The sequence below is a fragment of the Trachypithecus francoisi genome, unplaced genomic scaffold (assembly GCF_009764315.1).
Source record: "Trachypithecus francoisi isolate TF-2019V2 unplaced genomic scaffold, Tfra_2.0 Lachesis_group8, whole genome shotgun sequence".
Classification (NCBI taxonomy): Eukaryota; Metazoa; Chordata; class Mammalia; order Primates; family Cercopithecidae; genus Trachypithecus; species Trachypithecus francoisi.
In genome coordinates, this window is record NW_022681473.1 from 31,653,669 (window position 1) to 31,670,296 (window position 16,628).

At 41.9% G+C, this 16,628-nt stretch overlaps 1 protein-coding gene across 2 annotated transcripts in view; it reads left to right on the top strand.

The window, feature by feature from the left end:
* The first annotated feature begins 3,117 nt into the window (after positions 1 to 3,117).
* The window catches only part of CSTF3 (cleavage stimulation factor subunit 3), an 80,155-nt gene continuing 66,644 nt past the window's right edge, over positions 3,118 to 16,628 (top strand). For both annotated transcript variants that reach the window (XR_004436117.1, XM_033206869.1), the window contains exon 1: positions 3,118 to 3,337. Coding sequence is in view for 1 of the 2 variants with exons in the window: in XM_033206869.1 (XP_033062760.1) it covers positions 3,311 to 3,337 (27 nt within the window). In the remaining variant the exon portion in view is untranslated. The remainder of the gene's footprint in view (positions 3,338 to 16,628) is intronic.

The window sequence follows — 16,628 nt, forward strand, 5'->3', positions numbered from 1 at the left end:
TGGAGGAGAATGTCATTATTCACAGAAAACACAAATTGACTATTTTGGGATAGTCACAATGTCTGTAATTTATTTTCATATTATTCTGTGAACAAAACCTGAAACTGTAATACTAAAAGACTCTAGGCAGAAAAATAAAAATAAAAAACAATCTGGCTCTCCCTGCCAAAAAAACTATGTATGTAAATATATACATAAAAAGCAAACACACCAAAATGTTAATCAAGGTGGTAGGTATACAGGTGTTCATTGTATTATTATTTAAACTTTTATCTCCATATTCGTTAAAAACACTGGAAAACATGGGGGCCAGGCGCCACAGCTTATGCCTGTAATCCCAACACTTTGGGAGACCAAGGCAGGCGGATCGCTTGAGTCCAGGAGTTCAAGACCAGCCTGGGGAACATGCTGAAACCCTGTCTCTACTAAAAATACAAAAATTAGCCAGGCATGGGGGCAGGCGCCCATAATCCTAACTACTCAGGAGGCTGAAGTTGGAGAATCGCTTGAACCTGAGAGGCAGAGGTTGCAGTGAGCCAAGATCTCGCCACTGCACTCCAGCCTAGGCAACAGAGGGGGACCCTGTCAAAACAAAACAAAACAACACAAAAAACTGGAAAAAATGGCATTTGAGTCAAACTCTGAAAGATAGAGTATGAATACTGTTTTAAGACTTTGTTGTTCATATGTCAGTTCAATAAAGAAAAATCAGAAAACAGACAAAAAGAGTAAATTTATGTGACACACAATGTAGATATAACCACTTCTAATTTTTTCAAGCTATATACAGGTTGAGGCCGGGCGTGGTGGCTCATGCCTGTAATCCCAGCACTTTGAGAGGCCAAAGCTGGTGGATCACCTGAGGTCAGGAGTTGGAGACCAGGCTGGCCAACATGGTGAAATCCTGTCTCTACTGAAAATACAAAACTTAGCCGGGCGTGGTGGCGGGAGCCTGTAATCCCAGCTACTCAGGAGGCTGAGGCACGAGAATTGCTTGAACCCAGGAGGCAGAGGTTGCACTGAGCCGAGATCGTGTCACTGCACTCCAGTCTGGGTGAAAGAGCAAGACTCAGTCTCAAAAAAAAAAAAAAAGATATATACAGGTTGAGTATTCCTAATTCAAAAGTTTGGGCCAGGCACGGTGGCTCACGCCTGTAATCCCAGCACTTGGGGAGGCCAAGTTGGGTGGATCACTTGAGGTCAGGAGTTCAGACCAGCTTGGCCAACATGGTGAAACCCCATCTCTACTAAAAATACAAAAATTAGGCTGAGCGCCGTGGCTCACGCCTGTAATCCCAGCACTTTGGGAGGCCAGGGTGGGCGGCTCACGAGGTCAGGAGATCAAGACCATCCTGGCTAACACAGTGAAACCCCCTCTCTACTAAAAATGCCTGTAGTGCCAGCTACTCGGGAGGCTGAGGCAGGAGAATGGCCTGAACCCGGGAGGCGGAGCTTGCAGTGAGCCAAGATAGGGCCACTGCACTCCAGCCCAGGCTACAGAGTGAGACTCTGTCTCAAAAAAAAAAAAGAAAAAAGAAAAAAGAAAGAAAGAAAATTAGCCGGGCGTGGTGGTGCGCGCCTGTAATCCCAGCTACTCAGGGGGCTGAGGCAGGAGAATCGTTTGAACCTGGGAGGCGGAGGGTGCAGTGAGCTGAGATCGCACCACTGCACTCTGGCCTGGGCGACAGAGTTAAGAGTCTGCCTCAAGAGAAAAAAAAAAAATCCTAAATGTTCCAAAACTCAAAATGCTCCTAAATCTAACTTTTTAAGCACTGACATGACTCTCAAAGGATGTGCTCATTGGAGCATTTCAGATTTTGGATTTTTTGATTAGGGATGCTAAATTGGTAAGTATATATATGTAAAACACTTTCATATTCTGCTTTTCTTCATATCATACGGTGGTTGCCTTTTGTCAGTCATCGTACATTAGCATCGGTTTGCTGCGTGACATTCCATTGCAGAGATAAATCTTGTGATATTTTTAACTAGTCCTCCATTGCTGGATGGGGCAATGAACATCTGTTAATACACATCTTTTGCCCATGTGTCTGATTATTTTAAGGGTAAGATTTCAGCCTGTGGAAAGGGAGTAAGTGTAAGTTTGAGCAGAGGAAAGGAGATCTAAAAGAATAAGGTGAGTCTGGGAATAGTTCAACAGGTTACTTTGGGGCATCGAACCCCTGTAGGCGAGAAATGCTTGCAGACATCTTACAATGACGCTTAAATGGAAGAGCAGTTTCAGAAGACTTAGCTCATTTAATTTTTTTTCACGGTGTTAGCCAGGATGGTCTCGATCTCCTCACCTCATGATCCGCCCGCCCCGGCCTCCCAAAGTGCTGGGATTACAGGCGTGAGCCACCACGCCCGGCCTAGAACTCCTGATCCATTCGTCTTGGCCTCCCAAAGTGCTGGGATTACAGACGTGGGTCACCACGCCCGGTCAATCTCATTTAATCTTAATGCCAGATACTGTTCCTAACACCTTTCTATGTATAATTTATTTCAGTTGCAGGTACTATTATTCCCATCGATAGGCCAGAAAGCTGATGTAGGAAGTTTAATTGCCCAGAATTACTTATCTTCGTTAAAATCCAAGCAGTCTGGGCTCCAAACAATCATATCCACTTTGCAGTCAAGGAACCATGCTGAGATATTGAGCTGAAAATCTAGGTCTCACAGATCTCAAAGCTTTCTACATAAGAGCAGACGGCGGCAGTAAAAATTAACGTGGGCTTGATCTATCCCTCCCACCCCCAAGAAAAGTAAAAAGCAGGAAGTGAGACCAGCGAAAACCTTCAGGGATTCCTTATCCCCTAAATATAGGAGGCATTTAACGCTTAGCATTGCTGACTAGCAATCAGGCTTCAACTGTGAGGAGCCAGGCTCTAAAGCTTTTTAACTGAATTCCAAAAAGCGCGCGAGCCTCCAGGCGAAACAGATTCCCGCCTTCCAGGCGGTTAGAGCCGGCTCAGCAACAGCCTCTCCAGGCCCCGGTAGTGACGTCAGCCCAGGAATTGGGCCCGCCCCGGATTCTCGCTGCCTTCTGCACGCTCGAAATAACCAACGAGTCGCGAAATTAGCCCCGCCCATTTCCCCGGAAGTTAATGCGGAAGCCACACCCCCCCCTCGGCCGGCAGGGGCGCAGCCATTTTAATTCATATCTGAGTGGGCGGTGGCGATTGGTGTTGGCGGTCTGGCTCAGCTGGGCAGGGGGTAACTTTACTGATTTGGGGGTGGTTTTTAGTTTAATTTTTCTTTTCTAGCTTCCCATCGACGGTCAGTGCGCACGTTGTAATCAGCTGAGGCCATGTCAGGAGACGGAGCCACGGAGCAGGTGAGGAAGGAGAGTGGTGGGGCCTCGTGGCGACCTCTTCTCCACGTCTGTTCCTCCGACTGCTCCAGACATGTTCGCCTGAGGAAGGAATTGGGTCTAGTGAACCCCGGGGACAGGGTATATACAAGAGTGGTGGGAATGGGGAGCAAGATCTGATTAAAATTTAATTTTTTTTTACTTCCCTGTCTTAGGCACGAACACGAGTAAATACTTGATTTAGACAATAGCCGGTAGGCTGCTTCGTCCTATTTAGATTCATGGGACTACTCCAGATGGGATGCTTTCCTTTTGATATCGCTTTGGTATTAGAGTGGATAGGAATTATTTTAACGCGCACCCGCCGTTTTAGAAAAACTTGACAGTGTTTCTTTCACCCAGCCAAATGTAGTGTACCCAGAAATAGGTTACTAGTTTGAGAAATATTTGAGACAAAGCTAATCTGGAGAATTAAGATTTAAAAGAGCGAGTGAAGAAAGAAGCAAGTTATGCTGTGGTTTTGGGAATATTGTGGCTTTCTTTCGTTTTCTTCCTTTTCTCCCTTTTAGTCACATTTCATTTTCGTTTTTCCAGCTACATAAACATTGCAGGTATATGATAAGTTGAAAATGAGAAGTCTGTTTTGGCCACTGTAAATAAAAGCATGTTTTGGTAGTAAATATGAGTGACAACTAAATATTTAAAAATTCAGACTTTTAGGTTAGATTAGTGTGGTTTGTTTCTTTTGCCCTTTGTATTCAGAATTTTGTAGGAGAGTACCTTTTAGTGTGAGAGAGGAAGCTAAATAGTTTTGAAATATGCCATTAAATTTGTTTTTCGATCTAAGTCCTGGTGTGTTTAGATAAATACAGTTTCTAAAATGGAGGCTAGGTAGCCTGCAGTCTCAATTTCCTGAAATTTCCCATTGCCATAGCAACGACATGCACTTAGATTTTCATTTTTCAGGTTCCCTAGCTTATAACGTGGAAGATATTATTGAAGGTTGACAGAGATGAGGCAAAATAGAAGCGTTCTATTGCATAGTCTGTAAGACTGTAGTTTTCATTTTGTCGGCAGTTTGACTAAATTGTTTTGTGTTTGCTCGAGGACTGGTTTCAGTCCAGAAATCTTCGCACTATTTACATTTTACATACTGTTAGCATGCCCGAGCATGCAAAGTCTTAAAATTACTGTATCAAAACTGTTTACTTCTTTTTTGATCTAGTATTTGTCATCTGAAAGTGAAGGATTATTAACTGAGGTTTCATTGAAAGTTTCCGAAATTCATTGTTAATTCTTAGAATTTATCTAAAATTACAAAGACACAGAAATGTTACCATGACCTCTTGAATGTTTTAGAACTGTGGTGTTTCCATGGGGCAGACAGATGGTGGTGAAAATTTGTAGAAAAATTATTTCCCCCGAGGGTTTTGTTGTGCAAAGTTTAGAACATAGAGAAAAGCTGAAAGAAAAGTGCAGTGAACACCTGTAGGGCAACTCTTCACCTGGAATCAACAGTTGAAAGCCTTGCCACACTTGCTTTATCTCCCCATGCTGATTAATTGAGAACAGGGTCTCTGTCACTCAAGCTAGAGTGCTGTGATGCCTTCACAGCTTACCGTAGCTTCGACCTCCTTGCGCTTTGTCAGCCTCCCACCTCAGTCTCCTGAGTAGCTGGGAGTACAGGCGTGCGCCACCATGCCCAGCTAATTTTTTTTTTTTGAAAGGGAACCTCAAGCCCTGTCGCCCAGACTGGAGTGCAGTGGCGCGATCTCGCCTTACTGCAGCCTCTGCCTCCTGGGTTCAAGCGATTCTCCTGCCTCAGCCTCCCGAGTAGCTGGGATCACAGGCGCCCGCCACCATGCCCCGCTGATTTCTGTATTTTAAGTAGAGACGGGTTTCGCCACGTTGCCCAGGCTGGTCTTGAACTTATGACCTCAAGTGATCCGCCTGCCTCTGCCTCCCAAAGTGCTGGAATTACAGGTGTGAGCCACTGCACCCGGCCTAATTTTTGTAGTTTTTTTTGTAGAGACAGGAATTCGCCATGTTGCCCAGCCTGGTCTTGGAACTCCTGGGCTCAAGCGATTCGCCCATCTCAGTGTCTCCCTGTGTTGGGATTACAGACAGGCACGAGCCACCATGCCTGGTCCATGCATTTTTGTTTGAAAGCATGTTGACACTTTGCAGCCCAAATATTTCAGCATTCTCATATAAATAAGAGCAAAATGTTGTTACATAACCTCCATACCATTTCCCCACCCGAGAAAATAATAATATTTCTAAAATCTAGTCCTTCTTCAAATTTCCCCCCTTGTCCCAAGAATATGTTTTTTTTTTTTTTTTAACCAGAATCAATCTAGATTTACATATTGAATCATTTGTTTTTGTCTCTTTAAGTAGTCCAACTATTCTCCCCTGGGGCTGTTGTCTATTTGAGGAGTCAAGGACACTTACACTGCTTTTCTGGGTGTATTTGTTTTTTGTTGTTTATTTGCTTGCTTTTGGTTTGGGGTTGATGATGTCATTTAACTTGTCCCTTCATCTTCTGTATTTCCTGAAAACTTTACAGTTAGGTCTATACTCAACCTTGATATTTGGGTTAAGTATTTTTGTATAGCATACTTAACATCAGCAGGCGCTTCTGCTGGGTTCTGTTGGATGGTTCTGTTTGATCACTTGGTTTAGGGTGATCTTCTCATTGTTAAAAGGGTCATGTTCCCCTTTGCAGTTAATAATCCGTGAGTTGATACCATGTTCTTTAATCACCTTATACCTAGTTATCAATTGATAAATCATGACTAAATCAGCTATTACATTGGAAGTAGCAATGGTGGTTTTTTTGTTTTGTTTTTAAAATCCACAATTCTGTTGGTCTGTGTCTGTTTACTGGCTCATACTTTCTGCAAAAAAGACCCTTTTTTCTCCCTGAAGATTAAGTATCGCTATGGATTCATGGATTTCTCTTAGTGTGTTAATATCAGTGATAGCCGTTTTTATTTTGCACGCTCAACTTGTCCAAACCTTTTTGGTGGCTCCTATATCTTTTCCTTCAGTCTGAAAGGCAATTTAGACATCTGATTATCAACAAGAAAGTCATCTTCCTATAGCCTTTTCTTTAACTTTTTAATAATACATTGCAAACATATAAGAAAAATAGTATAATATATGAAGTACCTGTCATAGAGCTTCAATTTACGGCTAATCTTGTTTCCTCTGTGACTTCATTTGCTTCTCCCACCCCCATTACTTCAAAGCAAATCCTAGATACTGTATTCAGCTTCAACTAAAATAGCCATTAAATAACGCCTTAAGGAGTGACTGATGGAAAATAGGAATGAGCTGCACCTTGTTTGATGTTTAAGACAATATTGAAAATCTGGAGGAAAAGAGAGTATCCAAAATGACCTGAAATCATGGATGAGAAAAATAAACTCAATGAAACTAAAGAATAATAAGAAAAAAATTAAAACGACTCTGAATCATGGATTTGCTTTGGAAAAATGCCAAGGGATGGGGTGGATAAAGAGTCCTACAAGATGCAGGTGTAGGGAAGTTCAAGTTTGTAGAATAAACCTGATTCTTAACTTTGTTACTGAAATATACGGATAGTCATTTTTCTCTTGGTGCTAAGATTTGTGATTCGTGCCCTCTAACAGAGGGAAATTATTGCAGACAAGCAAAATCACTGCAAGGTTTATTGCTGTGATTTTTTTGTTTGTTTGTTTTTTAACTCTAGTAAGGAAGTTCAATTTTGCATGTAGAGAGCTGTTGGAATTACCTTATAGTGTTCAAGGATACTCTTGTGAAGCCCCTTGCTTGTTGTTTTTGCCAGTTTAATGGTGATAAAACTATTTGCATATAGGTTGATCCCCTTGCCAAACATAGGATTTCTGTGTGGAATTATGGCTGTATTATTTATTTCATGGTTTTGTTTTTTTTGTGTTTATTTTTTGTTTTTTTGAGACGGAGTCTTGCTCTGTTGCCCAGGCTAAAGTGCAGTGGTGCGATCTCAGCTCACTGCAACCTCCGCCTCCCAGGTTCAAGCAATTCTGCCTCAGCCTCCTGGGTAGCTGGGATTACAAGCACACGCCACAATGCCCAGCTAATTTTTTTGTATTTTTAGTAGAGATGGGGTTTCACCATGTTGACCAAGCTGGTCTTGAACGCCTGACCTCAAGTGATCTGCCCGCCTTGGCCTCCCAAAGTGCTGGGATTGCAGGCGTGAGCCACTGTGCCCGGCCCGTGGTGGTTTTTTTTTTTTTTTCATTCCTGATTCACCTTTTGATCTCTTTCTTAGGTCCATTTAACCTTGTGCACTACTCTTACAGCATTTAATATGCTGTTATTTAGAGTTCTTCCATTGGGTTTTGAGCTTCTTGAGTTAAAGAGATGGCGTTATTTATCTTTATGTCTTAAAGACCTAAGAAATAATATTTTGATGCTTAAAGGTGTTCAGTAAATGAATGGATTAAGTTTGCATTTAGGCTATATATATGCAGTACATTACTAATTTCTCCAATAATTTAAACTATTGGGAAGACAGGTGCATCGTAATATTTGGGGCATAAGAGTGGATGGCTCTCTCTCAGTTTCCAGTGTGTGGTTGATTCTTAAAGTTTTGTTGGATAAGAGGAGGAAGAGGTATGTGTTTGGCCTCATCAATTCATATGAACCCTTAAGGCCCTAAAATTTTGTTTCTCTACTCTTAGAAATAATAGTTTACTTTACAAATTTTTATTTATTTACTATTTAGGTAGAGAGGAAGTCTCACTATGTTTCCCAGGCTGGTCTTGAGCTCCTGGACTTAAGTGATCCTTCTGCCTCAGCCTCCCAAACTGTTGGGATTACAGGTGTGAGTCCAGCCGTATTTCACCTTTTAAACAATATATAACCTGTCCTAGAATTTGGAATGCCTAAATTACAAGCCAAATGATCCTCATCTTGGAAAAACTACATGACTCTAAGAAGTACAAATTAATTGCCAGTAGTTCTTAACAAAGGAGCATTTAGGCTCATAAATACATGTTTTTAGTAAAAAATAATTTTGGGAAGATTTAGAAAATATGAAGAGTATTTGTCCTATTATATACTTATTAATAAGGAAAGAAAAAGTTGAAACATCCACAGTGTTGAAACCTGAAACCTGGTTATTTCATTAGGTAACCATTAGTTCTTAAGCTGTTTAGAAGTAACAGAGTTGCCAATTTTAGTCAAGGTGCATATGTGTAGGGGTTTGAAGAGGCAGAGAAAGAGCCAACTATGTGTGTTGGACAATGTATGTTTTTGGACTTATTTTTTCCAAAATCTTTCTGTAACAACCTTTCCTAGTTTTCTTCCTCCTATTTTTAGTGATACTTGTTTGGTGTAACAGTTTTGGTTAGGCAAATTGATTTGATCTTTATTATTGATATTTCTTAGGAAACTAGCGCATATCAAATATTCTGTTTGGGGACAATTGTTCCTAAGAGAAATTCCTCTGTGCTTAAAGAATGAAAATTGGGTTTTTCTTAGAGATACAGCAGAAAGGTACTGTGTTAGGTGATATTGCATTCCTTCGACATTATTTCAGGGAATGTAGGCGTTTACATCCCAGATAGACCTTCAGAAGGGCAAAATCTGTATTTGGGTGTTTTTACCTATTAATTGGACAATTGCCCATACAAATTCATGATTTTAAGCTTTTTTTAAAAAAATAAACCTTCGATTTGGTGACAGTGATTTTAAGCTTTTCTACCATGTCTCTGAATCTTTCTCTTTAGATAGGACCTACTTGTGAATTTGAGTCTTTTTGTTTGTTTTGTTGGACAGTTGGTAATGGTGTGAGAATTGGGCTAAAAAGGGGATTTGAGTTGGCAGTTGTTTAAACTATTTTTAGATTAATGGACAACTTAGGATACATAGTAAATATTGGATAAAATCAGAAGGGCAAAGCTTCTGTGTGTCCTAATTAATGTTTTTCTAATGTTTGACTTAATTTATTTAGTGTATTAAATCTGGATTACTCATATTTGATAGAAGTCTCGTCTTTTAAGTTCCAAACGGTTAAAATTTTAATTTATATTTTGTAGCTATTTGTTTCCTAGGGGATGAATATGCAAGTTTACTAAGCAGATAATGGTAATAATTATTTGAAGCAGTATGTTAAGCCAAGATCTTTATTTTATTTTATTTTTATGTATTTATTTTTTTTGAGACGAGTCTCGCACTTTTGCCAGGCTGGAGTGCAGTGGCGCGATCTCTGCTCACTGCAAGCTCCGCCTCCCGGGTTCACGCCATTCTCCTACCTCAGCCTCCCGAGTAGTGGGGACTGCAGGCGCCCGCCACCACGCCCTCACGCCCTCACGTCCGGCTAATTTTTTGTATCTTTAGTAGAGACAGGGTTTCCCCATGTCAGCCGGGATGGTCTTGATCTTCTGACCTCATGATCCGCCCACCTCAGCCTTCCAAAGCGCTGGGATTACAGGCGTGAGTCACCACACCCAGCCCAAGATCTCTTTTTTTAAGTTTTCGCGTTTAGATTTTTAATCTATGGACGATTTGGAGGGATTATTTTTGTTTTGTATTGTAGGATACATGTTCAGTTTCATTCACAGCAAACATGAAGTAGGATTTGATTGCATTGGTAAAGGAACACAGAGCTAAGCTGACATCTGGTCCTAATATCCGGTCCCAGTGTGACACCTGTCACATACAGTACTTTATTATCTAGGCATATGAATGGAATCAGTTAAGTTAACTCCTCTATGCAAGTCTCAGCAGGGCACAGTGGCTCACACCTGTCTGTAATCCCAGCACTGGGAGGCTGAGGCTGGCAGATCACTTGAGGTCAGGAGTTCAAGACCAGCCTGGCCAGCCCGGTGAAACTCCAACTCTACTAAAAATACAAAATTAGCTGAGTGTAGTGGTGCATACCTGTAATCCCAGCTACTTGGGAGGCTGAGGCAGGAGAATCCCTTGAACCTGGGAGTCAGAGGTTGTGGTGAGCTAAGGTAGAGCCCCTGCACTCCAGCCTAGGTGACAGAGCGAGACTCCATCTCAAAAAAAAGTCTTACAGAGTACTACTCAGGTCTACTTTTTTTTTTTTTTTTTTTTTTGAGACGGAGTCTCTCTCTGTCACCCGGGCTGGAGTGCAGTGGCCGGAGCTCAGCTCACTGCAACCTCCGCCTCCCGGGTTTACGCCATTCTCCTGCCTCAGCCTCCGGAGCAGCTGGGACTACAGGCGCCCGCCACCACGCCCGGCTAATTTTTTGTATTTTTAGTAGAGACGGGGTTTCACCGTGTTAGCCAGGATGGTCTCGATCTCCTGCCCTCGTGATCCGCCCGCCTCGGCCTCCCAAAGTGCTGGGATTACAGGCTTGAGCCACCGCACCCGGCCTCAGGTCTACTTTTAATTTTGAAAAAAAGTTAACCACAGAGAGAGACTTAAGACTTCAAATATATAGTATATTTAGTTTTCTTAATAGTTTAGCAAAAAATTCACTTGGAATGACAAGTTTGTTGCCACCTTATTTTTAATGAAACATGACATTTGGAAAACATCTGTGGAACAGGTAGATGAGGTGGTACATATTTCTTAAAGTGAAGCCCATGGCCCATTTGTGTCATGATTAGGTGCTTTATAAAAATATAGATACGTAGACTCTCATTTCAAACCTAACTGTTAAGTGGGGCTGAGACTCTTCATTTGAAACAGGTGCCACAGTGGTTTTTATGTGAATAAAAGCTTGCAGACCACAGAGTTAGATGATACCTGGTTGTTTTAAAATACATTCTTGATAAATAAGTGGATGAAAAAATGGCAGATATTTGAGGATGGTATTTTACTGATTTTTGCTGCCCACCTGCTCCCCACCCCCATATATTTAGTTATTAACCTAGTGAGAAATATTCATTATAAAACCCGGGTTGAGACTCAGCTGTGCTTTTTCTGTTGGTCATAGTAAAAAGCTTACATATAAAATCTTTCAGTCTACCATTTTTCTCCCCCTCTATTCATACTTTTGTGTTATCACTTTAATGATCCCTACTTTAACTTAATTTCAACATGACCGCTAGTATAACACCCTTCTAGTTTATCATGAAAGTAGCTATTTGAAGAAAGAGAATTATCTTTTTTTTTTTTTGGTCCGTTTTACCTGCATAGTATAAATGGAAGAAATTAGATTATTATTATTACTATTATTATTATTATTATTATTTTTGGAGACCAAGTCTCGTTCTGTTGTGCACTGACTGGAGTGCACTGGCGTGATCATAGCTCACCACAGCCTCAACCTCCTGGCCTCAAGGACTCCTCCCACCACAGTCTCCCAAAGTGCTGGGATTACAGGTGTGACCCACCGTGCCCAGCCTTAAATTATATTATTATTTCAGTCATTAACATGATAGCGTCTGTCACTTCTTCACATCCCACCCTTCCATTAACAACCTCCTAATAAAAGTTACGAGCTCATATAGAAAGAAAGTGGTTAGGAGCTTCAGTAAAGCATAACTCATAGGGCTTTCCAGAGGCTACATCACCTATCCGCAGTTATACGTAAAGGCTATTAAAAATGGTCTTTCCTCCCTTTTCCAACTACGTAACTGTGAGGCTGAAATTTCTTCATGTTTTTCATCTAAAACAATATATTGTAACAGATCCATTGTTTTGTTTGATTGAAAAAAGCAGATAATGTCTTCTATTCAGCCAGACATTTAAAAGATCATGAAAATGTAAAATGGTGCCATTCTTTTGACTTTTTTTTATTTTGGAAAATTTCCTTTGAAAAAATATTTATATTGGTATTTAAGGAATTTATTATTTTTAAATGAATTAAATACTTTAATTTTTTGTTTTAATTTCTTTTTCTTTTTTTTTGAGGCAGAGTCTCGCTCGGAAGCCCAGGCTGTAGCCGTGGCACAATCTCGGCTCACTGCAAGCTCTGCCTCCTGGGTTCACCCCATTTTCCTGCCTCAGCCTCCCAAGTAGCTGGGACTACAGGCGCCTGCCACCACGCCTAGCTAATTTTTTGTATTTTTAGTAGAGACGGGATTTCACCGTGTTAGCCAGGATGGTCTCGATCTCCTGACCTTGTGATCTGCCCGCCTCGGCCTCTCAAAGTGCTGGGATTACAGGCGTGAGCCACCATGCCCGGCCTGTTTTAATTTCTAATGTAAATAGCAATATAATCCTTTTGGACTCCTCTATTATTAGTATTTATTTTTCTTTTTATTTTTTGGCGATGGAGTCTCTGTCGCCCAGGCTGGAGTGCAGTTTCGCCATCTCAGCTCACTGCAACCTCCGCCTCTCGGGTTCAAGTAATTCTCCTGCCTCAGCCTCCCAAGTAGCTAGGACTACAGGCACGTGCCACCACACCCGGCTAATTTTTTGTATTTTTAGTAGAGACGGGGTTTCACCAAATTGGCTAGGCCGGTCTCAAACTTCTGACCTTGTGATCCGCCCACCTTGGCCTCCCAAAGTGCTGAGATTACAGGTGTGAGTCAATGTGCCCGGCCCGGGCTCCTCAATTTTTAAGAGTGTAAAGCAATCCTTTGCAAAGTGTTTGAGAATAGTTGGAATAGTACATGGTGCCTGTGAAGCCAAGATCGTAAGTTCTATTTCTCTGAGTTAGTTAGCTTCACATAACAGAAGGTTAAACATAGAAAGTGGCAAGGCAACCCACAGAGTAGGATAAAATTTTTGTAAATCATGTCTGATAAGGGATTTGTAACCCTAACGTGTAAAAATTCATTAATGAAGAAACCCAGCCAGGTGCGGTGGTGCACGCCTGTATTCCCAGGTATTTGGGAGGCTGAGGCAGGATCATTGATTGATCCCAGGAGTTCAAGTCCAACCTGAGCAACATAGCTAAACTATGCTTCTAAAAAGTAATAATAAGTCCAGTTTTTGTTTTATTTATTCTTATTTTTTCAAGACGTAGTCTCCCTCTGTTGCCCAGGCTGGAGTGTAGTGGCACAATCTTGGGTCAATGGAACCTCTGCCCCCCGGGCTCAAGGGATCCTCCCACCTTAGCCTCCTGAGTAGGTGGGATTACAGGTGCCTGCCACTGTCCCTGGCTAATTTTTTTTTTGTATTTTTAGTAGAGATGCGGTTTCACCATGTTGGCCAGGCTGGTCTCAAACTCCTGATAAGTCCAGTTTTTAAATGGAGAAAATATTTGAACAGACATTTCTCCAAAGATGTACAAATGGCCAATAAGAAAATAAAACGATGCTCTACTTTGATAGCCATCAGAGAAATGTAAATCAAAACCACAATGAGATATTTCAGACCCATAAGGATGGCTATAATAAAAAAAAATATCAAATGTTGGTAAGGATATGGAGAAATTGGAACCCCTTATACACTGGAAATGTAAATGTAAATGCCCCTTTAAAGTCTGTTAGTTCTTTTTTTTTTTTTTTTTTTTTTTTTTTTTTTGAGACGGAGTCTGGCTCTGTCGCCCAGGCTGGAGTGCGGTGGCCGGATCTCAGCTCACTGCAAGCTCCGCCTCCCGGGTTCACGCCATTCTCCTGCCTCTGCCTCCCAAGCAGCTGGGACTACAGGCGCCCGCCTCGTCGCCGGCTAGTTTTTTGTGTTCTTTAGTAGAGACGGGGTTTCACCGTATTAGCCAGGATGGTCTCGATCTCCTGACCTTGTGATCCGCCCGTCTCGGCCTCCCAAAGTGCTGGGATTACAGGCTTGAGCCACCGAGCCCGGCCTGTCTGTTAGTTCTTAAGTAGGTAAAACATAGAGTTACCACATTACTTAGCAATTCCATTTCTAGGTATATATCCAAGAAAATGGAAAACACACAAACTGAGCTCCACAAAGAAATCTTATACACTAATGTTCATGGTAACATTATTCGTAATAGCCAAAACTGGAAACAATCCAAGGTCCATAAATAAATGTAGGATATGCACATAATGGAATATTGTCGAAAGAAAAGTACTTAATATATGCAAAAACATGAACTTTGAAAACATGCTAACTGAAAGCTAAAAATAAGGCCAGTCATGGTAGCTCATGGCAGAAATCCCAACACTTTGAGAGGCCGAGGCAGGTGGATTGCTTGAGCCCAGGAGTTTGAGACCAGCCTGGACAATATGGCAAAACCCCATCTCTATAAATATAAAATTTAGCTGGGCATGGTGGCACATGCCTGTAGTTCATTATTGGGAGGTCTAGATGGGAGGATTGATTGAGCCCGGGAGGTTGAGTTTGCAGTGGGCCGTGATTGTATTTGTGCCTGGGTGACAGTGAGATCCTGTCGCAAAGAAAAAAGAAAATTAGAAACAAAAAAAACACATCCCTAGAGACAAAGTAGATTAGTAATTGCCTAGGGCTCAGGGATTGGAGGGAAATGGAAGGGATTGCTAACAGGTACAGATTTCTCTTTGGGGTGATAAAATGTTTTAAATTCGTGATGGTTCTATAAACTGGAATGTATTCATAAATAAAAACCATTGAGTTAATACACTTCAGATGGGTGAATTGTATGCATATGAATCACATCTCAAGCCAGTGCTAAAAAAGAAATTATAAAAGGTTAAATACATGATATGCTTACCCTACTTTCAAACTTTTTTTTTTTTTTTTTTGGAGACAGGATCTGGCTCTGTTGCCCAGGCTGGAGTGCAGTGGTGTGATCTTGGTTCACTGCAACCAATACCTCCTGGGCTCAAGCCATCCTCTCACCTCATCCTCCCAAGTAGCTGGGATTACAGATACCTGCCACCACACCCAGCTAATTTTTGTGTTTTTTGGTAGAGATGGAGTTTTGCAATATTGCCAGGCTGGTCTCCAACTCCTGAGCTCAAGTGATCCACCTGCCTCGGCCTCCCAAAGTGCTGGGATTATAGGGGTGAGCCACTGTGCCTGGCCCCCCTACCTTCTTTTAACCAGTTTTACATGGTTGTGTTATTCACAGAGAAAATAAAATTAAGTCATTTAGTAATATGTGAGCCTTGATAACTAGTCCAGTTTTTGCTCTACTCCTTTGATTTGGGGTCCCCTGCCTCTTCCCTGTTAACGTCGCCTGAAGAATGATATTGGGATTGTAGGTTATTATTTCAAAAGCAAAACTGGATTTTGATAGTTTTTTATAGTAATAAGTTGTTGGGGTGCATAAGCGTGGGACAGCTGTTCTTGCTACACTAAGCAGTTTGTTACAGAAGGGCACTGGAAACTTGCCCTGTTTTCTCTTTTTTTTTTTTTTGGTTTGAGACAGAGTCTCTGTTGCCCAGGCTGGAGTGCAGTGATATGATCTTGGCTCACTGCAACCTCCGCCTCCCGAGTTCAAGCGATTCTCCTCCCTCAGCTTCCCAAGTAGCTGGGATTACAGGGGCCTGCCACCACGCCTGGTTAATTTTGTTGTTGTTGTTGTTTGTTTTGTTTTCAAGATGGAGTCTGGCTCTGTCACCCAGGCTGCAGTGCGATGGCATGATCTCGGCTCACTGCAACCTTTGCCTCCTGGGTTCAAGCAATTCTCTTGCCTCAGCCTCCCAAGTAGCTGGGACTACAGGCACGCACCACCATGCCCAGCTAATTTTGTATTTTTAGTAGAGACAGGGTTTCACCATGTTGGCCAGGCTGGTCTTGAACTCCTTACCTCAGGTGGTCCACCTGCCTCAGCCTCCTAAAGTGCTGGGGTTACAGGCGTGAGCCACCATACCTGGCCAATTTTTGTATTTTTGGTAGAGGTGGGGCTTCACCATTTTGGCCAGGCTGGTCTTGAACTTGTGACCTTGAGTGATCCGCCCACCTCGGCCTTCTAAAGTGCTGGGAGCCACTGTGCCCAGCCTGTTTTCTTAAAGTGATCTGCTCTGGCAACAGATTTAGGAAATAATACAACTTCATTCCTTATGGAGGCCCAGTCTCTCTTCTTTTGGGTACTACGAAACTGTTCAGTTTTTCTTTGCCCAATAGTGTTAGGGTAACCAGGCCAGAGAACAAAAATGCTACACTCTCAGCGTTGGCTACCCAACTGGTTCATAGCTGTTATGTTAAAAGGGTTTTTATTGTGAGAATCAAATGTGACCAAAACTAGCTGGATATACCCTTGAGCATTCTGGTTAGCTTCCGCTGTTAATTAATGCAGTTGATTGAGAATTGCGTGTATAGATTGTGTTATGAACATTTAACTACTGAGGAGCTAGGCCAGAAAAAAACATGTAGTGATGTAACTGATACTTCTGCAAATTCCCCAGGTTTGTGGATAGCATTTTAGGGGTTCTATGAAATTAGATGGGGGGAAAGACTCACTAATCGTTAACTGAAATTGAACATTCCCTTTTATTATAAATGTAGGCCAGAATTTACAGAGGTAATAGT